General features: G+C 41.7%; 1 protein-coding gene across 16 annotated transcripts in view; it reads left to right on the top strand.

Annotated features, from left to right (window-relative positions):
• Positions 1-26,387, top strand: part of LRCH1 (leucine rich repeats and calponin homology domain containing 1) — a 253,247-nt gene that overhangs the window by 147,518 nt on the left and 79,342 nt on the right. For 12 of the 16 annotated variants that reach the window (XR_010600750.1, XR_006172727.2, XR_006172725.2 and 9 more), the window contains exons 4-9: positions 5,127-5,232; positions 8,318-8,454; positions 13,072-13,199; positions 15,821-15,905; positions 22,761-22,866; positions 25,079-25,194. Coding sequence is in view for 8 of the 16 variants with exons in the window: in XM_042842720.2 (XP_042698654.1) it covers positions 5,127-5,232; positions 8,318-8,454; positions 13,072-13,199; positions 15,821-15,905; positions 22,761-22,866; positions 25,079-25,194 (678 nt within the window). In the remaining 8 variants the exon portion in view is untranslated. The remainder of the gene's footprint in view (positions 1-5,126; positions 5,233-8,317; positions 8,455-13,071; positions 13,200-15,820; positions 15,906-22,760; positions 22,867-25,078; positions 25,195-26,387) is intronic. The other 4 variants (XR_006172726.2, XM_065593611.1, XM_065593621.1 and 1 more) reach the window with 2 other exon arrangements.

A 26,387-nucleotide genomic window follows, 5' to 3' on the forward strand; every position in this document is an offset into this window, starting at 1 on the left:
CACTGTGTTTTTCTTTCATTTCAATAAAATAATTGACTTTGTAGATGATGGGAAAATATGTAACTCTTGACAAATCATCCAGTGGGTCAACTGCCAGATGATTTTTACTTGCTATCAGTGCTCAAAGTGCACACAGAATTTTTTGCGGAAGATGGGACTGAGATGGTGGAAACCCTTCAGCAGGTCCAAATGTATGTAGTAGTTTTGAAAAGTGAGATGGACACAGAGTGAAACAGAAGCTTTAGAGTTAACACTGGATTGAAATTATTATAGATACACCTCTAACCCGATATAACGTGGTCCTCGGGAGCCAAAAAATCTTACCGCGTTATAGGTGAAACCATGTTATATGGAACTTGCTTTGGCCTCGAGCAGCTACGTTAATAGTCAGCAAATAGCCCTGCCCCCATCCAATCCCCAGCTACTTCCTGCCCCCCTGACTGACCCCTCAGAATCCCCGACCCGTCCAACCCCCCACATCTCTAATCACCACCAGGACTCCACACTGAGCCATGCGCCGCACTGGGATGGGCACTAGGACCCGGGGAGCCGGCGCACGGAAGCGTTCAGACCTGCTTGACCACATCAGCTGGGGCGAGCCCCGCGGGGGCGGGGCAGGGGGAACTGACCCGGCAGCCGCTGCCTTGTCCGCGGAGCATGCCCAGCCGAGCGCAACAGCTGAGCCCACGACGGGGAGCAGGGCAGGCAGCCTCACCCGAGGTGCCCATGTGTGCCTGGTCCCCGCCTCGTGCCCACGCAGTGCCGGGGGAGGGTGAGCTATCAGCGGGTGGCTCCTGCCGTGCGTGCCCGCGCTCAGTCCGTCTCTCCTCCTCCGCAGAGCCCCACACAGCCCGTCTCTGGTGAGGACGCTGTGGCCAGCTGCCCGCCAGGGCACATGGAGCCCCTGACTGTGGGCAGGTAGTGCGGTGCACTGTGGACCAGGAGAACCCGCCTGGCGCTGCTGCAAGCGGGGCGCAGCCTGCCAGCCAGGCCCGCTGTGTGCCAAGCCCTCCAGTATCGGGACGGGGCACCTGCACGGCACCGTCTAGGATAGGCACCTCTCCCTGCCCTGGATCTGCAACTTCCCCGCATGGACCAGTCTTCCCCAATTTCTCGGCCCCGGATGGAGCCCGTGTGACGTTCCCCTGCACTGCAGCTCCCCTCCTCGGGTTGTGGCTCTCCCATGCTCCCTGTCCCCTGACCACCCCCCCAAGACCCTCTGCCCCTTATCCAACCCCTCGGCCCCGGCCCGGCACCCTTAACATGCTACTCAGAGCAGCGTGTCGGAGCTAGACCCGCTGACGCGCTGCTCTGCCAGAGTGCGCAGCCCCGCCCCCCAGAGCGCTGCTTTACTGCGTTATATCCGAATTCGTGTTATGTCGGGTCGCATTATATCGGGGTAGAGGTGTAGTTTACACCTGTCCTAAGGGGTGAATCCTCTCCATGACCATGAAGAGATGCCTGTTAACGGCATTACTGTGGTTCTGCTGCTGAGGAGTTGTGCCCCATGTATGGAAATGTGCATCCTTTCAGTCAGGGCCGGCTCCAGGCACCAGCCGACCAAGCAGGTGCTTGGGGTGGTACCTGGAGGGGGGCGGTGCTCCGGCCGGTCAGGGAGAGCGGGGCTGCGGCCGGGCTCACCGCCCTCTCGCCGGCGCTCCGGCCGGTCGGGGAGAGCGGGGCCCCAGCCGGGCTCGCCGCTCCCCCCGGCGCTCCAGCCGGTCGGAGAGAACGGGGCTGCCCTCCCCCTAGCGCTCCAGCCGGCCGGGGAGAGCGGGGCCACGGCCAGGCTCGCTGCCCTTCCCCAGCGCTCTGGACGGTTGGGGAGAGCGGAGCCGCAGCGGGCTCGCTGCCCTCCCCTGGCTCCAGCCGGTCGGGGAGAGCGGGGCCGCCCTCCCCCTAGCGCTCCAGCCGGGCTTGCCGCCCTCCCCCCGGCGCTGCGGCCGGGCTTGCCGCCCTTCCCCGGCGCTCCAGCCAGCCGGGGAGAGTGGGGCCGCGGCCGGGCTTGGCGCCCTCCCCTGCCGCGCTCCCCGGGGGCGGCGGGAGGCTTTTTTGCCTGGGGCGGCAAAAAAGCCAGAGCCGGCCCTGCTTTCAGTGCCAAGGAGCTTAGTTGCATGAAGGCAACCTGCATGCTGCTGTAGAACAGGACTTTGGAGGTAGCTCTAGTGTACAACTATACGCTACTGTAAAAAACTGAGTATTTAGAACCCTTAACTTCAAACTTTTGATAGTGCTAACAGTACTAACTTGTTTGCCCACTATTTGACCTCCAAATTCCCCTGGCCATAGAAATTTACTTAAATTGACTATTGTTCTCCAGTCTTATTTGAGAGAGCTTGTCCATGTTATCAAACAGGGAGACAACTGATATGAATAAAATGGAATTATTAGAAGTCTGACCTTCACCAAATATTAACCTTTGGAATTTGAAAAGGCATTTGGAGTACATTATTTTAATTGTCTGCAGATGTCCTTGAAGCCAAGATGCAAAACAAAAGCAGGGTAATGTATTACATACTGGAATTAGGAGGAGTACATTGCTCTTGATTTGTCATACGTACCCAACCAGAAAGTAAAAAATGTTGTATGCAGTGTTGAGTCGGATAAAATATACTATTATCTCTGGATACCTTGTGACTATGAACTAAAGAGATGAGTTTTATTCTTGGATTTCTTAAAAGGTCACCAGCAGACTTTGTCCTTGCAGTTAGTAACAACCATAAAATTATTATACTTCCTTGAAAAATTCTCTTACACCCTGAAACCAAGGTCAGTTTTATTGAAGATTCATACATACACACAGAAATATGCTTCTAGACACATCCTTACCATACAATTTTTCTGCAAGAGGGGTACTTTACCTTTTAAACTGTATGTTCTAAAAAGTAAATGCTTGATTATGAACTTGTTTCAAGTCTTTAGATAAAAATTAGGGCAGTAAATCCCTAAAAATATTTGGACTAAGAACTGTGCAATTAACCATACTTTACAGTAATTTAGACAAGAGACAGTTTCCAGTGCACTCATTAACAAGGATTTTTTAATTTCCTTGTCTAAAACCTAAAACAATTCCCTGGCTCTGTTTTGAGAAGGGAAGGAAGTTTTGGCTGCAGTGGGATCCTGATAAGGAGACTTTTATCTCTCTGATACCCAATCCAATATTGTCAAATAGAGCTCCCTCCCCCTTCAGTTTTCTCACTAATTATTCTTTGAAGAAATTCTTGATTTGGAAATGGCATTGACAGAATATGTTTGAATAGTATTAGAGAAACTCCTTCAAAGGACTAAATTTGAAACCTGATTTGGGGAACTGCAGAATCTTTGAGCTTATGGGTATTGTTCAACTCTGCCAGTTGAAACAATAACCGTAAAAGTAGGCGTTAATGTCCTTAAGAAATTCCCTTGTCTCTTTAGGGGAAAATATTATCACTATGTAAAATCATACTCTTGGAGATACAGTGTCTCCTTCCTTTTGTTGATCTCCATATTATACAGCACATGAAATCTTGCAAGACCATTCTAGTCAAATGACAATGCATCACAGGTTTAGGCAAAAGGTTCAGTGTTCTTTTCAGAGTCATGTTGACTACATACTGGTGTGTTTGGTAGTATAAGCTAAAGCCTGTAAGTTAATTTGATCTTGTTTTTAAATGCCCTGATTACAGGAGTTGATCTTGATTACTGATTTTAGGCTTTTCAGAATCTTGATTAATGCATCAGTAGTATTAATGCATTTATTTTATATATGTATTACTAGTATTAATGCATTTCCTACTTTCCATTACACCTTGTGTTGGATCAACTCCATCTTATACTGCATCTTAACTTTACAAATCTAACTTTCTAGCAGTTGTTCTTTTAGAGATTGTGAGATGAACAGAAGCTTCATCTTGGTCCAGGTTGTTAAAACCTGAGATGAGGGGCCTAATTCAGCCCTCTATAAATTATCCATTGGGGCGTTGAAATGTACAGGAATTGTTCTTTCTGTACCTTTTGTAAATTTCAATAATCTCCCAGATCACAGGAATAAAGCACACAGCACTCAGTATAGTGGGGCCCGCACACCTGTCATTGCGAATTAACCAGGGGAGTGCTCTCTGTTCTAAGTCTTTGAAGCCTGTGCTTTGGAGAACTTACAGACATTCTGAGTTCACAGAGTAATCTGATTAAAACTATATATTATAATTTTTAGGTGTGGTAAACTTGGGACCACTTAACCAGGAAAATAGGGTAAAGCACCTATATGATTTAGGAGTCTAAATTCCTTTACCTTTCAATGAGACTTATGCTTTTAAGTCACTTACGTGCTTTTGAAACTTTTTACCTAATGCTCTTTTAACAACCTCTGTATTTCCCATCAAATAAATGATGTTTTTTATAAAAGAGGAGAGTTATTTCCCACCATTTTAAATTGATACTGTCGCATTGAATTGCCAGTTCTCTTTCTATCTCTTTCAAATAGGTGACTTTTGTAAGAGGAGACTGTTTCTCCTTCTGTAGAGTTTAAAGTATGAATTTCATACCTACCGGTAATTGTGAGCCCCTTCCTATATCCAGTTCTTAAACTAGTGTGTAAAAATAACTGCAATTGTGTTATGTTTTTGTGTTGCTAGCATTTTGGTTTTAAAAAAGGAAAAATCCCTAAATCTAATTTTTTTTTTAAATTGAAACCCAACTTCTAATTTATCTCCACCAAATCTCCCCGCAAGTAATCTAATTTAGAGTCCCATCAAAAGAGAGTCGCTTGATTTTAGACAATTGTTAATTTCCTATCAGTGTTCTGCCTCCCCCACCCCCTGCCGACAGATTGCAAAGTCCTTCAGCAATTTACTGGAAAATCAAAAACAAATGTAGAAAAATGAACAAGGAGCCCAAATGGCCCTCTGCGTAACTTCATTAAGCAAACCTAAGTAAATGCTGTATTTTGGTTTTATGTAATGTGACACTTATCACATGGCTAGTTTTTCAGTGCAAAGATAAGACATGGCAGGTTATATGAATTTACGTTTCATTAACATGGAAAACATGTTTTAATGGATCAACAAAGTACTTCGAATTTCACACCCATAATAGTCAACTGTCTTGAGGGAAGACAGTTCATCATCTCCTTATTGCTTTTAATATAGGATGTCAGCTGCAATGAAATCACAGCTTTGCCACAGCAGATAGGCCAGTTGAAATCTCTAAGAGAACTGAATATCAGAAGAAATTACCTCAAGGTTTTACCACAAGGTAAAAAGAAAAAGAAAAAAAAGACCTTTAAAATTACTTTTTAATTACAACTTAGAAAATATGCATGTTTAATTATGTAAATAAGTAAGATTAAAAACCTTGCATTTCCTTGTGCTAAAATTTGTTGAATTTGGTGAATTTACCGTGCATCAGCAACATACTGCAATACTTACTGCCAAACAGAAGCAATATGTGGGTCTTTTAAAAATGAATTATCTTTGTGATTCATGGTGGCGTGATACTTGTCTTCAAATCATTGGTTTGAAGAGTATTTATTTGTGAATGACCTATGCAGGCAGACCCTCCGCTGATATAAAATGTTTTAGCCCTGTTGTGGAGTTATGACAACTTACACCAGCTGAGGATCAGCCCTGTGGAGTCCTAGAATATTTTAGGAATCTTGGAGAAAAGTATATGATGTACTTAAAAGTACTGTGGATTTTTTCCTGAGGTCATTGTACTTGCATTAGAAGCCTAATCAAATCGGTACTGCTTCAGTGTGAGTAGAAGTTGCATATTATTAGGGCTGTCAAATGATTAATAAAATTAATTGCAATTAATTGCGCTGTTAATCTATAATAGAATACAGTACCATTTAAATCTTTCTGGATGTTTTCTACATTTTCAAATATATTGATTTCAGTTACAACACAGAATACAAAGTGTACAGTGATCACTTCATATTTATTTTTGATTACAAATATTTATACTGCTATAACATGTAATATACGGCAGAATGTGGGTAAAACAGAGCAGGAGACATAAAATTCTCCCCCAAGGAGTTCAGTCAGAAATTTAATTAATGTCATCAGCATGGACGCATGTCCTCTGGAACAATGGCCGAAACATGAAGAGGCATATGAATCTTTAGCCCACCTGGCACGTAAATATCTTGCAACGACAGCTTCAATAGTGCCATGCAAACACCTGTTCTCACTTTCAGGTGATGTAATTAAGAAGTGGGCAGCATTATCTCCCATAAATGTAAACAAGCTTGTTTCTCTTAGCAATTGGCTGAACAAGAAGTAGGACTGAGTGGACTTGTAGGCTCTAACATTTTACATTGTTTTGTTTTTGAGTTATGTAACAAAAAAAATAACATTTGTAAGTTGCATTTTCACGATAAAGACTGGTGGCATTTGACTCAGATGATGAAAATGAACATGCATTGGTCTGCACTGTTTTGGATCATTATTGAGCAGAACCCATAATCTGCATGGACGCATGTCGTCTGGTATGGTTGTTGAAGCATGAAGGAACATATGAATCTTTAGCGCATCTGGTACATAAATATCTTGCAGCGCTACAACAGTGCCATGCAAACGCGTGTTTTTACTTTACTGTAGCATTGTGTCCTGCACATGTAAACAAACTTGTTTGTCTGAGCGATTGGCTGAACAAGAAGTAAGTCTGAGTGGACCTGTATGCTCTAAAATTTGACATTTTTAAATTTTTGAATGCAGTTATTTTTGTGTGCATAATTCTACATTTGTAAGTTCAGCTTTCATAATAAAGAGATTGCACTACAGTACTTGTATGAGGTGAATTGAAAAATACTATTTTTTGTTTCATTTTTACAGTGCAAATATATGTAATAAATAATATAAAGTGAGCACTATACACTTTATATTCTGTGTTGTAATCAAAATTGATATATTTGAAAACGTAGAAAAACATCCAAAATATTTAATAAATTTCAATTGGTATTCTATTGTTTAACAGTGCTATTAATCACGATTATTTTTTTTTGAGTTAATCGCATGAGCTAACTGTGATTAATCAACAGCCCTAAATATTATGTTATTGTCCAAGTGATGATACCTTAGGAAATGCACCAGAAGAAATTCTATATCGTCCTCTTGGTCTCTGGTATTTGATTACCCACACCATTAAAATGTTGTGGTCAGTTTTTACACACTGATACACAGTATTGGCATAAAACTGTGTATATATTTGGTGGATATTAAAGCAATAAGAAATTAAACGGGGAAGTGGTGCTTATTAACATACACCTTAGGTATGTACATATCATAAAAAATGAGGTGAGTCTAGATATGGTGTTTATAAATTTACAGGACTTGTGGGGATAAGATGCAGTTATGAAAGCCAGCTATTTTTCAGGGCTAAATCTTGAAGTTCTTACTCAAACAATTTTTTCTTTGAAGACAAGAAAGGACTAAATGTTTGATTCAATATTAGTAATGAAAAGCATCAGAAAAAGTTGAGTACACTAGTAATGTTGTCCTGCCCACAAAAGGGAACAGTTACTATATTTGGCTTTGCTTTGATTCTTTATAGTCACCTAAATTAATATCCACATTGATAATGTCGTGGGGGGAAAGTGACTATATTTAGCTATTTTTCTTACTTAATCCCATTTCCATCCCTTATTGTGGCAACATTGTTTATTCTGACAATGCCTTTGGAGAGATCCCATCAGGATTTCCAGAGTTTATGCCATCAATACTGACCATCCTTTAGTAATCTGAGATGCTGTGACCTATGTTAGAGACCCAGCTTTCTTGCCTGGTTCTGCCCGATCAGCAATCCCAAAGAAGGTATCTTTGACAGAGCGACTTTAGGAAACTGTCTATACTCATTTGAAAGAATAGTACAATACATTGTACCCAAACTGAGAAACAATAGTTTATATTACTAGAAACAGAAGTTAGAGATTATTCTTTCTACTTAATATGGTTTTATTTTCAAAACCACTTGTTTTTTTGGAATTTATAGATTTAAATAGCTATGCCTCCCTTTGCAGCATGAAAGGTATTTGATTTGATTTTAAGCAGCTGCCAGCAGCCAACTTGGCCTAGATACTTGAGAATGCCAAGTGCTGTGATTATAGCACTGGGTGGACATTATAAACAGAATGTAATTTATCAAGTCTTCAGAGTACATAAGTAAAGTAACAGGATCGTCCATAACTTGTTTTTAGAAGAAAAATAAATTTAATTTATTATACTGTGGAATCCTTATTTTCTCCAATTACAAATAGAATCTTATTCAAAAATACTTAATTCATATATTTTGTGACAAAAATAAATATCATAATAACTATGATCCTTTCTGTTACTTTTAGAACTAATAGAGCTTCCCTTGGTAAAGTTTGACTTTTCCTGCAATAAAGTGCTCGTGATTCCAATTTGTTTTAGAAAGATGGTGCAGTTACAAGTATTATTGCTTGAGAACAATCCTCTGCAGTCACCACCAGCACAAGTAAGTAATGTGTGTCACTTAAATTGTGATTTTAGAATAAGAGTAGGCTAGATGATATCAAGAACAGCCTGTGTTTAATTATTATTATTATAATATTATTAATTATTATAGTATAAAACTTCATTATCTTGTTTTTTTCTAAGACTGCAAACCCAGCAATGCTATCCGTTGGGTCTTAATGATCATAGTCAATTGATTTTAGCTAGAATTTTTTCTGATATATAAATAAATGGGAGATGGTAGGTCTCCTCAAGCTCTTAACTTATGCTCTTGAGCATACATAGCACCTAAACAGAGTCATTCTAGAATATTCCCCCCACTAAATTGCAGCTACTTTATAAATACGTTGGTAATCTTTATTTCATTCACCTGTTTGGTTACTGCTAATAAACAGGTTACTGCTAATAAACAGGATATTTTTATGATGATGATGGGAAAAATTGTAAGAGAAATGTTGTGGATAAACCCATGTTCCATAACTACTATGAATGAACAGACATTTCAGGAAGCTTTGGTGTGATTTTACCAATTAACAAGCCACTAATATGTTCAGGACAGGGAATAATCTAGTTAAAACGTCTTTCTGTAAGCCTACTGTATGTGATGCACATAGAAACTAATAAGTTCCATATTTGGATATAGCCTGCCTTGAAGTGTAATGTATTGTGATGATGAATGTAGACAACACTTCCACCAGTAGACAGTGCTATATTTTACTGTTAAGTTGTTGCCTTGTATGTTACATTGTTGATATGACCTGAGGGATTAGCAGGAAGATCTGTCCTGCCTGTGTGTACTAAGTTGGTTCTTGCTGTGTCCCAGTAAATCTCTGATTCTGTAAGCAAATATTACAACTGGTGGCTTCAAGATGGCAGAAGAACTTTTGCCTGAGAAGAAATTTACTGGTCATGCAGATGAGACTGGAATCTTTGAGTCTTCACAGACTTTGAGTGGACTGATGAGGAAGTAGCACAGTACCAAGCTGTATTTTTGAATAGTGATGCCAAAGTATGTTACCAGCAGCTTCCCAATGCGGATCATGGTTCTTATAGACAGTCACACAAACACTTATATAACCTCTGTGAAAGGCCATTGGTCTTTTTGAAATACTGGAAGGAGTGGCAAGCCAGAAGGCATCTGGAAGAGGAACCCCTGCAGAGTTATAGCATGCATTAAGGAGATTGTTCAGTAGGCCTTTACGTCATACCCCTGTCTAGGAGATGACTCTAGTGAAGCAGAATCTGCTGTTCCACATCTGGAACTGGCAAGCCATGAGAGTATTCTGTGTGAAAAGTCAGTCTGTAAACAGTTTAAGAGGAGAACTTCATAACCTGCTGGTGAAGGATAACATACTGGACATATCTATGGACCTGATTATATGCAGAGTTCAAAAATGTGGAGGAAGAAATTCATGTTTCTCTTAAAGGTATTAGCTGCTAATTCGCAGCATTAGGATATTCCCTTATGTTGCACTTCAAGAAATTATTGCTAGTGAAGTGGCTAAATAAGTGGTAGAGGCCCATGTGCAACCTATTCACAGGCATCCCATAGACTGTTTCCCAAGTGCGTCCCATGACAGATGACATTTGCAGGTGATATAGAAGCAAAGGCCACTGGAGACCGAATTGCCCAAACAGATGTAAGCCACACCAAGGGAAACGAGAAGTTGCTGATGCAGTAGGGCCACCATCAGCAACTCTTAGAATGGGCCATTCAGGAGCTACACAGACACCTGTTACTATGTGTCTGGAGACATTGATGCCTGGAAAACTACAATGCTGTTGAACTCAGGATCTGAAATAAGTCTGATCTATGGTGAACACCTAGTGCTGAAAGAGAAGAGAATTTGTACTGCAGGAGTTTGCACTGGGGGAGAGAGAGCTCAGTGGTTTGAGCATCGGCCTGCTAAACCCAGGATTGTGAGTTCAGTCCTTGAGGGGGCCACTTAGGGATCTGGGGCAAAATCAGTACTTGGTCTTGCTAGTGAAGGCAGGGGGCTGGACTCGATGACCTATATATATATATAATATATAAATAATCATAATTAAACTGGTGAGTGTTAATCAACAGTGCTGCCCCTGAACTTGGGGTCTTTGCATACTAGGTGGACTTTTGTTGTGGTGACCAGTATTTCTAGTGCTGTTATGTCAGGAGAGGATTTCATCCGAGGGCATCACAAGAACTCTTGGGGTATTAATAGAAGAGTTTTGTCCCTGGATAACATTCAGATACCCATGCTGGATGTTGGCAGGAGGAAGTGTGGACCTGGGGTTTTTAGAGGTGCCTCTACCTTGCCTACAGGATGACAGAGAGGAACCTCGTCCTTCCTGTAAAGGCTCAGGTAAAGTTGTGGTGAAGCCAGCTAATCATGCAATAATACCCCTGATGATAAAGGACATCTGCAGTGAATTTGTAGGAGTATTTGAAGCCACCAATATCTGGTCAGGATTGCTGTTTAGCAAAACTCTTTTTTTCGAGCTGGACCAAAGGGTGTGATATGGATAAGTGCAATTAACGTGACTGACCAGGAAATGTAGCTAGAGAAAAATCAGGCCATGGGGACAGTGTCCAAGATAACTAGTGTCTCAAAGCCTCCCAAAGGGGCAGAGATCAAGAGCTGTGTTGCAGTCCAGTCAGTAAAAGAGCTAGGGGTTGACTTAACAAAAGCAGCTGTAGAAAGCAACAAAGGGAAGTGATTAGAACAGTTGCTCGTACAACATGCCACTGTATTCTCCAGGAATAATGAAGAGCTTGGGAAATATGATTGGATGCAACATTGGGTTGTGCTTAAGCCAGGTAATATTCCTGTGAGGCAGCCCCCACATCAGATTTCCCTGGTGTAACAGTCACAGGTTATTTTTGGGTTCCGCAAACCCATGCTTCCCTGTGACTTGATGTTCAAGAATTGGTAAGGCACTCTGCACCTACGCAGTGGGGTCACATGGTGGAATCTACCATCAGTGACCTGATGAAAGCATTCCAGAAAGTGGAGGAACAGATGAGCTGGAAATGATGGATACAAGATGCCAGGAAAAAAGGAAAATGATGTGCCCATCCAGGAAGGAGAGAGCTGTAGGTATGCAACTGGAAAAATCCCCAAATTACTCCTTTTTGGAGGGGACATTACACAATAATTAAGAAACTAAACAACTTATCATTCCTGATTTTTTTTTTTTAAAGTGAGAGCCCACCCTTTTGTATTGCATTGAGAATTGGTGCCCAGATTCACTGAAAGAAAGGGGAGGGCAAACATTGAGGATGCTCAACAACTATTCCAGAGGGCTTCAGTAGAGGATTTGGAAGTACTCAGCAGGTTCCTATGGCTCATAAAAGGAGACTGATTGTGGACAAAGAATTGCTGGGGTGTTCTAGGAACCTCAACACTGTGCCATCTTCATCAGGCAGTCTGACCACAACAGATAGGCCTGATCTAGAGGACATGAATCCTTCACTCGCTGATCATCTAGATCCAACTATGAGTGATGCGTACATGACTGAATACAGGACTTGAGGGGGCAGATTAACATGGAAATCTGCATGGATGGCAGACTACTTGGATTCCTAGGCATTACTGTTTAAATTGATATTTAACTAGAGAGGGGAACATTGTAATGATTAGTGTAGATAGTACCTCCACCAGTAGATGATGCTATATTTTTCTCAGTGTGAAGTTGCTGTATGCAGGTACTTGCGGGTACTATAAGTGAATACTACAGTAAAACTGAAGGAAATGCCTGTGTTCTCTGTAGGCTTCTGTGGTCCAAAGTTTTCCATTGTCATTGTTTGACTCATTAAACTATTACAGCTCTGTATGGGAGCCAAAAATGATTGTTGATTGATGGGCATCACTTGCATGGAATAAGAGTAAGACGTGATTTGCTTAAAGAAATCAAAACGTTTTCCATTTTTCCATTAATCATAAAGCTGATTTTAAAAGATAAGTGAAGCAGACACCACCAAGTGGTGAGATTAGAAATCTGAGTTCAGTTTTTTTCTCAAATGGAATAAATGCATCATACAAATGCGTAGAAACTTGTAAAGACAATTTAACTAAATAGAAAGAGACAGAACATTTGATTTAAGTGCCCCGTTAACTACTTTCTTAAAATAAAAAAATATTTATTACTTATAAACTGAAAAATATCATTTATTTTGTCTTTCTCCATTGGGGAGGGGGAAGGTACAGTATTTTTCTCCCGGATTTATAATGTAGCATATGTTGATATGGTTGCTTCTTGTTTCTACTTTCTCTACACACTTATGTTGTTCTTAATGTTAAGGGAGATGTGCATTATTCTTGGAATGTATTTATACTAGAAGACATAAAGTTGTGCACATCTTGCCCAAACCCACATGGGTCACAGTGGGCATGCTCCAATTGAAGTCATTGGTAAAATTCCCATGATCTCCATTGCTACTTCTTAACGTCTTCTCCAAAGCAGCAAAATGAGATTGCACACTGTTTTTGTTGTAATTTTTTTAAACGATATAATCTGATGGAAAACATCCTGTCTGCTATTTTTCTAGGAAGTTAATATTAGTAAGGTCAAATTTGGAGCAAATATATATTTTTAAATCTTTATGGTTATAAATGTTTTTTTTTCCTCATCCTAATAGATTTGTATAAAGGGTAAAGTGCACATATTCAAATATCTGAGCATACAGGCGTGCCAGATTAAAACAACAGACTCACTTTATCTTAATGCCATAGAACGACCACACTTGCAGCAACCTGTGGAAGAGAGGTAAGTACAAAAGATTAACACTGCATTCTTTGTTCACATAAATCAGTTCTAGCAGTCTGGAAACAAAGTGGAATATATTTTTTATTCTTTTACTTCAAGAGTTTTCAAAGTAGGTTTATGTCAGCTGTACCTTTTTGAATAAAACTCTCATCTGAATTAATAATCTTTATTCCAGAGAAACCCCTGTATTACTTCAGAATGATTATAACATAACTGAAATGTAATCTTGGTGATTATTAAATATTACCCTCCACCATAACCATGTAATTTGATTAAGATGTTTTAGTTTTGATGGACTCAGATTAGATTAGATTGATTTTTAAATACACATTGGTGTTTTTCATGTTTTCCCCCCTCATGTTATCACTACTGGGCAGAGTTAAGGTTTTTGAGATGACTTAACTGTGCATTTCCAAAACTTAACATGTTTGGATTTCTTTTAAGTGTAATTTTAACTCTGAATTTCTTGGATTGGTAATGCTGAGTTTTGGGATAATGTGATCTAATTACTGTTTTGTCTTCTCAACCTTAACTCAACGTTAATAAGTTTGTCTAGGGATATCCTTGTTTTTTAAAAAACATTTCAGATACAAACAGTAAAAAAAAATGCTACCATATGATATTTCTAATGACCTGAGATAAGTAGTATCAACTTTAATATTTTTTAAAATTGTAATCGTAAACAGCAAATTCACTGGTACACCAGAGCAGCACAAAGCAGCCAGAACCGGGATTACATCTGCTTTGCATCACCAGAGCAGTGTAAGGCAGCCAAAGTGTATTGGTGGATTGTGCCTTTAATTTTCAGTTGGTTTATTGGTTTAGAGAGCTATGTTACAGGCACTAGTGCTATATGAAGGAAAAGATGGACAGGGAGAACCCTGTTGATAACCTGTATAATGATATTAAATACAATAATTATTTATCTTATTTGCAACCTAATTTCTTCAAACATGGTGTATGCACAAGACTTCAATGAATTTTAATTATCAAGATAGTTTAAAAAGTCTTTGTTGTTCCTTATTAAGATCATTTGGGACAAAGAAAAGACTGACAGGTGCTATATTTCTTAAAGAACCAATTCTCAAATTAATTTGAACTCATAAACTAATTGATAGATTTTTCAGGTAAATTCTCAAAAATTCATCCTGTATTCAGAGAGTAACTCCTGTAAATTTGGGGTGGATATGCTATATTTATCCTATATAAAATAGTTTAATGCTTGGTTTTAGTCTAAAATGAAATTCAGCTTTAGCTATGGAGTTGTGACCAGTGATATAATGGTATAAAATGAGCATATAGTTTATTATGAGAGAGATCTACTTCGTCAAAGTTGAAAAGGCTTTCATTTAATTTACTCATGGGACATACAGTGGCGTCTTTTTGTTGTATGTTCATACAAGTGACTAGAACAGTGGGTTCCTGGTCCATAACTGGGACTTCTATATGCTACCACATTAATAATGATATGTAATAAATACAATGCTTGAGGACCTATCAGGAATAGCAGACTTTTTCTACATTCCTGTGTTATACTTTATTAATTTATCACATATACTTTAGCACAAATATATCCTTTGTATTCATTAGCTTTTCCACTAGCCAATGAAAAACCAAAAATTATGGAAAATACTGTTTTCATGTTTCTGAGAATAAGAAACAAAGAAACCAAAGAAACACAAAACCTCTGGGATTACCACAGATTATTTCACAGGAAGTCCCAGTATTTACTGATAATAGATGGTAAAAACTGAGCCTTAATCAGAGACCTGGCTTTTACAAAGACGCTTAAAATTGCGTTTTTCATTTTTATTGGTAAATATGTCTAGTTGCTGAGAAAGTGACAATGTGCAAAAAAAATAAGGTGGAATTGGGCAGGATTACCATTTAATGTTTTAGATCACAAATAGACAGAAATGTGTGATGTGGAAAAAATGTGATGGTCAATGTATTATCATAGGAACATGAGCATATGACCAATATTGTACTGTACAATGAGTAAAGGTCATATATTAGGCAATGAAACCAGAGCAGAAGGTACCTGGCATTATTATGGTTTACCAATTTAAATAAGTAAACCTCAAGGAGTTTTTAAACTAATGCATGTCACAAAGGTACCTATGTTATTAATTACTTCATGCTCTAGGGAGCTCCAATGCCCTTTCCTCCAACACTAATTAATTTTTAGCATATTAATGCTCAGGTACAATTCAGTTGACTACAGTCTGAGTTCAACTATTTTAGTTGATTTGAAAGTCAGTTTGGGGATATGCTAAGCAATCAGAATGCTGCTAAACTACTGGCAGTTTTTATCTTTGTGAACAAAAAAGGATGATTTAACAATAGATTATAATTATTTTTTCCTATTTTTAACCAGTAAGTTTACTATCTTCTTAGAGGAACTTGTCGAGTTGTTCGTTTAATTCATTTTACTTGACATTGAACATTTGCACAATAATGTTACCAGTCTTACTTCACATGTATTTTATTATTAATTTGTTAAGGGATTGATCTTGGACCATAGAGGCTAATGGAAGTTTTGGCACTGACTTCACTGAGATCAGGATCAGGCTCTTAGTGCACACTAAAATAACTTTCTGTTCACTTTTGTTTACATTTAGCATTGACGAAATATATCCAAGTAAGAAGGATTCTGATTCAGGTGTTGGCAGTGATAACGGAGATAAACGTTTGTCAGCTACAGAGGTAACTTACCTGAATTTTTGCTTTTTCAGCCATTTTGGTTTGCGCTTCCAGTTGGATAGTTTTGTGGAGATGCTTTCTATGTATCAAAAATATGCAGCCAAACCCTGGACAGAAATTTCTACAAAAGTAAAGAGTGAAGTGATGAGGATAGAAGAGAAACTTAATTCTATATACCCTGTGGAGGGGGCTGTCAAAACACTTATTTCAAAAGGTTTTAAGAATATATTACTGAAGAACAAAGGTTCATCATGAGTAGATTGATGCCTTTGTGATTTTATTGCCTACGAGAATTATTTATTTATCTGGCTCTGATTGAAAGTCAATGGGGATTGGGCACCAAACTCCTTTAGGCACCTTTGAAAATCTGACCCTAAATTTATTATTATTTTGCTTCCACCACTCAGATCTTCTTTTCAAGTCCATGCTGTCTAAAGGCCACTGGAAGACACAGACTCAATGTTACAGCTGCTTTGTAATGTTCTTGCACTTGGCTGTTTTGTTCTCTAAATACACCTCTACCTCGATATAACGCTGTCCTTGGGAGCCAAAAAATCTTATTGCGTTATAGGTGAAACCGCGTTATATCGAACTTGGTTTGATCCGCCAGAGTGCACAGCCCTGCCCCCCCCCCCCCCGAGCGCTGCTTTACCGCGTTATATCCGAATTCATGTTATATTGGGTCGCGTTATATCGGGGTAGAGGTGTATTCATTAAAGCAGATGCCAGGCTGGCACTCTACTTTGCCGCTGAACTGGCATTTTTTTTGGAAGCACAAAATTGAAAATAGAGTCTTTTGAGGTGGGTCTCCCGAAAGGACTAATTTGGACTTGGTGCAGTTTCTAAAATATTGTACATTTAAAAGAAGAAAGAGAGAGAAGAGTGAACAGGACAGTGGGAGGCTGCTGAGAGAAAGGGGTACTGCAAAAAGAGAAAAGGATAGGTAAATTGAATCTTCGGGGGGAGTTGAGAAGAGCAAGTGAAAATGGATGAATGGAAAAGAGCATGGGAGGGAAATAGGAATAAGAAGGGTGGGAGATAATGTGGAGAATGTCTCCCGAATCTGGAGATCACTCCTTCCTCTGTACCCCATTTTGGATATTGGACTATGCCCAGGACTCCAGGGTTCAAAATTTGTGCTTCTTGCCTGTGATCCTTCTCAGTCAGTGATGACCATCAATGCTGCATGTACTGCCTTGGGAAAATCTGTGTCGTGGCAAGGTGCAATATCTGCTGTTTGTTCCCCAGTCATACCCAGGAAGGGTGGGAATTTTGTCCAAGGAAACACCTAATGGAAAAGGCCATGAGGCCACAATCGGAACTAGGCTGGGAGCCCCTCTCAGGCACCCCCTCCCACCCACTCACCCCTCCGTTCATCCATGAGCCTGACTCAGCAAGGAGTGCACCTTCTCTCATGAGACCTTGCTCAGGACTTCAGCAGGGTTTTGTCAGGAGAACAGAGAGCATTCTCATAAGCATGAAACTAAATCTTCCTCCAAATCCACTTTGAAGAAGTTGGATTCAACCCTGCCTAAACCAAGCATGTCTCTAAGCTCAGCCCAAAAGAAGTTAGTACATCCTAAATTTGAGCAGCATGACAAAAAAGCCCACAAGTTTAGGGCTTCATTGGCACTGAATCTACAAACCCTGGGATCCGCCAGTACTGATAAAGACCGATCACTGAGAGCATTGGTTACCCATGGTACAGTCTTTGTCTTCCATGACTGTGTCTCAGACTATCTGTACTGTGGCTCCAGCAGTTCGAATGGGCAGGACCCCTCTCCCTCTAGGAAGAGCTGAGACCTGTGCTGCTCCTGAGGACATCTTTGCTCTTCCAGATCTGGAGTCTCCTACTCCATCAGGTCCCTCCCTCTCAAGAGAGGTTCTGACTCCACCAGAAGAGCCAACATTTGGGAGGAGTCTGTCTCCCATTCCATCTTTGGGCTGTGACTTTCCTCCAGCGGCACCATCTGTATTGCTGTTGGGCCCAGAATTGGCTTTCTCCTCATCGGTAGATTCTGAACTGCCTGATGAATCATTATTATTGGGGGGAGGGATAGCTCAGTGGTTTGAGCATTGGCCTGCTAAACCCAGGGTTCTGAGTTCAATCCTTGAGGGGGCCACTTAGATATCTGGGGCAAAAACAGTACTTGGTCCTGCTAGTGAAGGCAGGGGGCTGGACTCAATGACCCTTCAGGGTCCCTTCCAGTTCTATGAGATAGGTATATCTCCATCTCCATATTATTATTCCCTCCTCCAAAACACACCTTCCTGATCAGAAGACCTGGAGCAGCTTGGGACCAACATTAGTCTCATCACCTCCTCAGAACCATTGGTACCCCATGCAATGGGGACCTCTGAAATCCCCATTTGATCTATCTTATTGGCCATACTGGGTGCCATGGGACCAATACCATCCTGCAGAATTGGCCAGTGTGCTAGGGAGTTGTCCCTTCTCTCCCTTCAGAGAGGGCAATCAGAACTGCCACCTGAGGAGAAAGAGTATGTGCCAAATCTGTCAGTTCCATTGGAACTGAGAAGATTGCCATCTTCATCTCCAGATGAGGCTGTGTTTCCAATGTCTCCACCCCCACCCCTCATTACTATAAGCAATTCCAAGAACTTCCTCACAGAATTGCAGGGGAGCTTGCAGATTCCTCTTTAGGAGATTCAGGATCCTCAACACAAGCTCCTAGACAGCCTCCAGTCCTCTGGCTTTACTCAAATAGCATTCCCTGTTAATGAAGCCATCCTGGAGCCATCTAGAACAGTCTGGCATCCCCTGGCTACCTATCCCCCAACACCTCCAGTTCAGGATAACCAACTACCAGGCACTGATGGCTAAGTATGAATTCTGTGAATTTTGAATAGTTCGGGACTTTGCTGACAGACTTCCGCAGTAGAACAGAGCTCAATTCCAGGCTCTCATAGAGGAAGGCAAATTGGTTGCCAGAACCGCTCTCTAATCAGTGATAGAGACAGCTGATGCATCTTCCAATGCAAGGGCTACTGCCATTGTAATGTACAGGAAGTTGCGGCTCCAGGCTTTGGGGTTTTCCAGGGAGGTCCAGAACACTGTTGAAGATCCACCCTTTGATCAGACTGTTTAATCAGAAGACAGAGGAGTCCTTACACACTCTAAAAGACTCCAGGGCCACCCTCCGCTCCCTGGGAATATATACACTTGCCCCAAAGAGAAAATTCCACCAGCAGCCATGCAAGCCTAGACTGATGGCACAACAGTTCTACCACCAGAGACCTTACAAGCCATCCTGTAAGAGGCAGAGGGTTCCAAAGACCTGCTTTGCCCCACACCTTTCACAGCAGGTTTCTCAGCCCAGTGCTAACCCTCAGCAAAACGTTATTTGTGATGGGAGCTTGAGAGCTGCAGACTACTAAGACATACACCTCCTGACCCTCACATACTCTTTAGGGGTTGTCTAGCCCTCTTTTTCAACACCTGGAGTTCAATGACAATGGACAAGTGGATGCGTAATGTCATCCATTCTGGCTATATGATACAGTTTGTCCCTACCCCATCCAAAACCCCTGCTCTGCCCTCTTTTGGGGGCCACTCTCACAAGAAGATTCTCAAACAAGAAGTGGAATCCCTCTTACAGTGAGAAGTGATAGAGCAGGTTCCTCATTAGTACCAAGGAAGTGGTTTTTACTTGACATACTTCCTAGCATCCAAAAAGAAGGGTGGTTGGAGACTTATTCTCAACCTCTGCCATCTTTATTTTCAAATTCAAGTTTGGCATGGTCACATTGGCATCTATAATTCCGTCCCTGGAAAAGGACATGCGGTTTACACCTCCCAACATGAAGGACACCTACAGTCATGTGGACATGACCCTCTCACATGGTGACTCTCTATTTCTTCCATGATCAGACCCCTTGAACTATGCCTTCCCTCCACTACTACTCCTGCCTTGGGCTTTACACAAGATTCAGCAGGACAGGAGTCATCCTCATTGCCCTCAAGTGGCCCAGAAAGTTTTGATTCCCAGACCATCTATACATGCCATCTCAGGCACCAATCATTATTCCAACATTTCCTGATCTCCTGACCCAGGGGAATGGCAAGATCAAATGTCCCAACCCCCATCTGCTTCATCTCAGGGCTCGTTTTTTGGAAGGGCATCATCCTTAGAGCTCTCATGTTTTGAAGCTGTACAGAACATCTTTTCTAATATTAGGAAGGATTCCACTAGAAAATGTTACCTACTTAAATGGAAGCGTTTTTTTTTTTTTTTTTAATCTGTGGGCATCAGATGTGTACCCCTGAAAGCTGCAGCTAATCTTCTTATTCTGGACTTTATTTTTTTCCTTAAAGACATCAGGTTTGTCCATCAGCTCCTTACAGTCCACTTGGCAACAATCAGTGCATACCATCCACCTTCGCAGGGCCACTCCGTCTTCGTGCACCCATTGACTAGCAGATTCTGGAAAGGCCTAATCAGAATCTTTCTGCCCATAAAAAGGCCCACTCCTCAATGGAACCTGAATCTTGTTCTCTCCATATTAACTAAGCTCCCTTTGAATCATTAACTTGTAGCTCAGTGTCTCTCCTGTCCTTGACAGTCCCATACCTCGTAGCTGTCACCTCAGCCAGAAGGATTGGTGAGCTTGGAGCACTGATGGTGGATTCTCCTTACAGAATCACAGAATATCAGGGTTGGAAGGGACCTCAGGAGGTCATCTAGTCCAACCTCCCTGCTCAAAGCAGGACCAATCCCCAGACAGATTTTTGCCCCCGATCCCTAAATGGCCCCTTCAAGGATTGAACTCACAATCCTGGGTTTAGCAGGCCAATGCTCAAACCACTGAGCTATCCCTCCCCCCTGCTATATTCCATAAGGACAAATTTTCATTATGTTTATACCCTAAATTCACTCCAAAGTATTTTCAGAGTTTCACCTGAATCAGTCAGTTCACTTAGCTGTGTTCTTCCCAAACCCACCCTTACCCTCAGAAGAAAGGGGTATCCATGTCCTCGATGTTTGGTGAACTTTAGCCTTTTACCTGCAGAGAACAAAACCAATCAGAGAGTCTCCCAGACTATTTCTCGCCAGACACTGGGCCTTGGTACAGGTCTCCTCCACTGATGCATCTTTTAGAATGGTGGGCTTTTGTCATCTACAACCTCGCACCCTCCTCTTATTTGGGTACTGCTGGTCAATCACCTAGCACTCGAAGAAGAGAAAGCTACCTACCTTATAATAACTAGAGGTTCTTCAAGATATGTGTGGTCCCAGACTGTACTACACTATGCTCCCTCCTTTCCCTCTGCTTCGGATCTTTTTATTCTCAGTAGAGAAAGAACTGGAGAGGCGGTCGATCTGCCCCGCCCTTTATCTCCTTGGTTGGAGGCACAAAGTGAGCCAGGGCACGTGTGCAGTCCTACAGACTCTGCTTTCAAAATTCTCCAGCTCCTGATTCATGGAGGACATACATATCCACAGTGCAATACAGATAGGGGTCACACATCTCAAGAAACTTCCAGTTACTATGAAGTAAGTAAGTTTCTCTTGTGATGTGTAGTTGTCCCAGGTAAAGAGAGAAGGTGTGTGAGGTAATATCTTTTATTGGACCAACTTCTTTCTGTTGGTGAGAGAGACAAGCTTTCAAGCCACAGTACCTTTCCCAGACTTGAAGAGACCTGTGTGGCTTGAAAGCTTCTCTCACCAACAGAAATTGGGCCAGTAAAAGATATTACCTTACCCACCTTGTCTTTCTCATAGGAAGGCAGAAGCTTTCAAAATGGCTGCATCAGGCACTAAAATTGTTTGAAGTTAATGCTACAGTAGCCTTAGATTTTTAAGATGAAAATTAGACTCTTCATCTTCTGCAGCTTTGATCCTAGAAAGTCTGTCCACTTCCATTGCTAACTGAATAAAAATAAAAGTACAAATGAAGGAAATGAGATACAGTATTTCACCTGTGATAGAGCTATGATGACTTTGTATAATTACAAAGTTGCTTTGGATAGTTCCTATTTGGCCCTATGCTGTCAGGAAACACCTGGGAAAATCAGTTATATAGTTTAAAAAAACCAACCACCCTGAATAGCCTGTGAAGGGAATGATTGCAAATGAGCAAGGCTGCATTTACCTTTTAACACTCTTTCTAAATTGTTTGCATAACTCCACTGATCAAAAAACCCTGCCCAAACTTTAATTCTTAGAATTTGTGATCATGCCAATAGAAGATGCCACTGTACTGCACTATTTTCAGCTGATAGTTTCTAAATTAATAGGACCTGAATAGGTCCAAAATAATCTTTCTGGATATGCTGCAAAAGCCATCTGCTTGACAGAATTTGTGGAAGTGTTGAAGAATGTCTTTGCAAAAGTGGAAAGGGACATTACTGCTGCTCTGATTTAATGACTGTCTGAATTTATTTATTTCCTATATATGATTATTTTAAGCTGCTAGATGGTCATCATTATGTGATTATAATTGTAATTATTAGGGTGCCTAGAGCTTTTTGTACAGTGACCTTTTTTTGTTTTAAATCTAAATAAATAAATGTTTGCGTATATGTATGTATAATTGACAAATAGAAGCATTTGTGCAATACTAAGTTACTTCACTGTTGAGCTTTATCACACATGGCAAAGGTTTTTCAGATTCCTGAATATATATGTTTGTGTGCACAGCATGATATCATTTTACTAAAAGCACTGAATTGTGAATGTAGAATTCATGAGTCAAAAGTATAGGATACATCGCTTTCCTTCTATAAGCTACTATTTAATCTTTTACATATTTGAATGCTAATAAAATAATTAACACCAATTGAGATTTTAGTCTTGGTTTAATTTTTAAATTAATGTTTTTCTTGTTTCTTCTCAGCCCTCTGATGAAGATACTGTCAGCCTTAATGTACCAATGTCAAATATTATGGAAGAAGATCAGATTATAAAGGAAGATTCAGGTCACCACATCAACCTAGTCCAAGGTCTGAACGTAAAGAAGAGACAGTTAACAATAACAGGAATTCTGCCGACTATTCTATATGTAATGCTGTATGAGTGCAATTCACAAAAAACTTCCCAACCCAGGTTTCTACTAACAACATGCTTAAAACCTACTCCTTCAGTTTACCACTATTTTTCCTGGAAAATTTATGAAGCATGTTTAGTTTTGTACTTCTGAGAATAATCACTTAGGCCTGAAACTACAGAGGCACCTAGGCACTTAAGCCCCAGACTTAGATGCCTGCTATCTCACTCGAGGTGCCTGGATGTCTATCTCCTGCCTAAGCCTCAGAGTGATCCATGAACCAGAGGAAGTTAAGCGTTTGTCTACCTACCTCGCATGCATATCCTGGTCCTATAGGCGTGCTCCGAGGCTGCCTATTGGATCGAGTACCATTCAAAATCTGGGCACCGGAGGAGGAGGACATGGAAGGTGGAGGTGGCAGTCTACCTTAAAATTTTTAGCCTAATGGTTAGAGCACTCATCTGGGATATGGGGCAACCAGGTTCAGTTCAGTTCCCTCCTCAGGCAGAGGTGGGGAAAAAGGAATTAAGCACGGGTCTCCCACACCTCTCAGGAGAGTGCTATAACCACTGAGCTGTGGCATACAGTAACTCCCCATTTAACGTACTCTTGCTTAACGTTGTTTCAATCTTACGTTCCTGCTCAATTACAGAACATCCTCCATTTAAAGTTGTGCAATGCTTCGCTATAATGTCGTTTGGCTTCCTGCTTTGTCCACAGCTGGCAGCCCCCCATCAGCTCCCCATGCCATCCTCCACACAGCGCCTCCTGCCTGCCAGCAGACCCCGCGGATCAGTGCCTTTCCCCTCATCCCCCCGCCTCCTGCCCGCAGCAATCAGCTGGCTTGCGGCATTCAGGGGGGAGTGGGGAGGAACGAGGACTCAGCGCACAGGCTCCCCCCTCCCTCACAGGAGGCGGGGGAGAGGGGGGACCCTGCGCGCCAAGTCCTTGCTCCTCCTCCCTCCCTCCTGCCCCCTGAACGTCGCAAGCCAGCTGACTGCCACGGGGAGGAACGACGACATGGCGCTCCTCCCTCCCCTGCCCGTGGCAATCAGCTGGCTTGTGGTGTTCGGGAGATGGAGGGCGGGGAAGCCTGTGTGCCATGTCCTTGCTCCTCCCCCGTCTCTCCTGAATGCTGCAAGCCAGCTGATTGCCGCGGGCAGGAGGGAGGGGGAGGGAAGAAGAGGCATGTTAAGGGTGGAGGCTTGGGGGAAGGGGTAGCATGGCCGGGCCGAGGGTTGAGCCCCTTGCCCCTGGTGCTTGCAGAGTAGGGGAAGTTGCCGCTGCTGCAGCGCAACGTGCTTCTCTTAGCCTACAGCACCTTCAGCCTCCTTGCCTGCCTCTCTGTCTCCAGTGCCAGTGGGCTGTGCCTGTGTGGTGTAAGGCGGGGTACCTCCCAACTATAGTACTGTACTGTATGGCCGAAAAAAATTCCCTGGAACCTAACCCCCCATTTACATTCATTCTTACGGGGAAATTGGATTAGCTGAACATCGTTTCACTTAAAGTCGCATTTTTCAGGAACATAATTACAACGTTAAGTGAGGAGTTACTGTATTCTGATGTGGGGCTCCCTCAGTTTCTCCTATTGAAGGTTTCTACTGTGTATACTTAGTCATTGGGCCAGTGAGAGAAAGTGACTCTGTAGCCTGATGGTTAGAGCACCCACCTGGGAAGTGGGAGTACAAGAAATAGATGAGGTATCTGCTTCCTAGACTGACCTAAAATGTACTCTAGTCTGTGTATCTTAATTTTCGTATTGTTAGTGACATTTGTTGCATTTACAATTGATTGATTGTTTTCCATGAGTCATATTCTTCTCTCTCTCACTGGTGTAATTTAGGAGTAACTCCATTGACATGAGTAGAATTGTTCCTGAATTTTACTTGTGAGAGATCAGAATCCGGTCATGTGTCACAACATAAAATAAATTCGCATTAAAAGTAAAACGTCTACACTTTATTAATAGTGGTCCAGTGTAGTCCAAAGTCTTATTCTCTGTTTTTATCATTCTTGTACCTTTTGGGTTTCATTTTTGGCTGTGCTGCTGTGCCCTACTAAATTTAAAAGGTTCGTTAGGTGACTCTGATTTAAATGCAAAGTTGAAAAAGCTGACTCCGAAATAATTTTTATATCTTTTTGGGTCTTTTGGTCTCATTTCTCATTAGTAGAATTTCATCAGGGACCTTCTCTTATGATTCACAATGATAAGTCAAGAGAAGCAGGAAACCAGTTTGCTGAAGGATCACATCCCCTCACGACTGAATTTATGAGCTACATCAAGGCAAGTTTGTGATCGATTTTAAATTTAAAAAATCTCATGACTACCTTCCTAGCAAGCAGAAATGATAAAGTGTTGGCACCTTGCTATTAATAAGAGAAGTGCAATTGATATTCATCCTCATCAGTTCAGTGCCATAGAGTGCAAACATGAGCAGGCAGATTAATTATAACAGTAATTTTAAAGCTGTAAGGTCAGGTTACCCATAAGTCTTATTCTAACCTAACCCTCACCCTAATCCTTGAAATCTGTCCTGTGTTTTGGTTTTGTTTGTTTTGTCATTTTTAATGAGCAGATGTGTTCACCAGTAAAAGTTTACATTTTTCTTCATGTTCTGGTCCCTATGCATATTGCACATGTGGTACACATTTGCTTCATGTGCCTGAGACTGGAGAATTGGGTAGTAGTGCCTGTTGGTCCATGCCAGCACCCTGGCATTCCTCATGTCCAGTACTGAGGTTATAAGGAGAGGCGTGGACTGCCTGCCTCTCTTGTTCCTTCTTACCGCCACATGATCTGAGTTGAATCCTCTGTGTCCGAAGCATCTTTATCGTCTTTTTATCTGTAAATGTGTTGTAAATTCTTAGAGTTTACAGTTTTTGGTATTTTTCTAGTAGCTTTTCATAGTTAGTATAAAGAGGACTATGCCCAAAGTTCTGGGGTTTAAGAACTTGGTATCCTGCCTCCATTTCCTTTTGGTCGGTGATGACCATCACTGCTGCCTTCACTGCCTAGGGGAGGCTCACATCTCCACCAAGTGTAGCATCTGCAACTCCTTTCTTCCCTGAATCTGAGAGGGAGGAGAGCTTCAACTGAGAATGTACCTCATGGAGAAAACCATGAGGCCCCAGTGGGATTCAGGCTGGGAGGATCCCTCTGTAATTGGCCTCAGTCTGCGAGCAACATCCTTCTGAGCATGAGCTCTGGAGCAGAGGACAGATCTAGTAAGCCCAAGGACACGTTGTCTTGGGTCTCTCATGAGAGTAACGGACACAAGACCAGATCTCTTTCCAGATCCCCTCACAAAAGGAGGGATCCTTCCATGACTACTTCCAAATCAGGTGTGTCTTAGACTTAGGCCAGCCTAAACCTCCTGACCATAAGGGTAAGGCACGCAGAATCAGGGATACATCGGTACTGACTCCATACCAATTAGCAAGCTGAGAGAATTGGCATCTGCCGGCACCAACCATCAG

The sequence above is a fragment of the Chrysemys picta genome, chromosome 1 (genome assembly GCF_011386835.1).
Source record: "Chrysemys picta bellii isolate R12L10 chromosome 1, ASM1138683v2, whole genome shotgun sequence".
NCBI lineage: Eukaryota > Metazoa > Chordata > Testudines > Emydidae > Chrysemys > Chrysemys picta.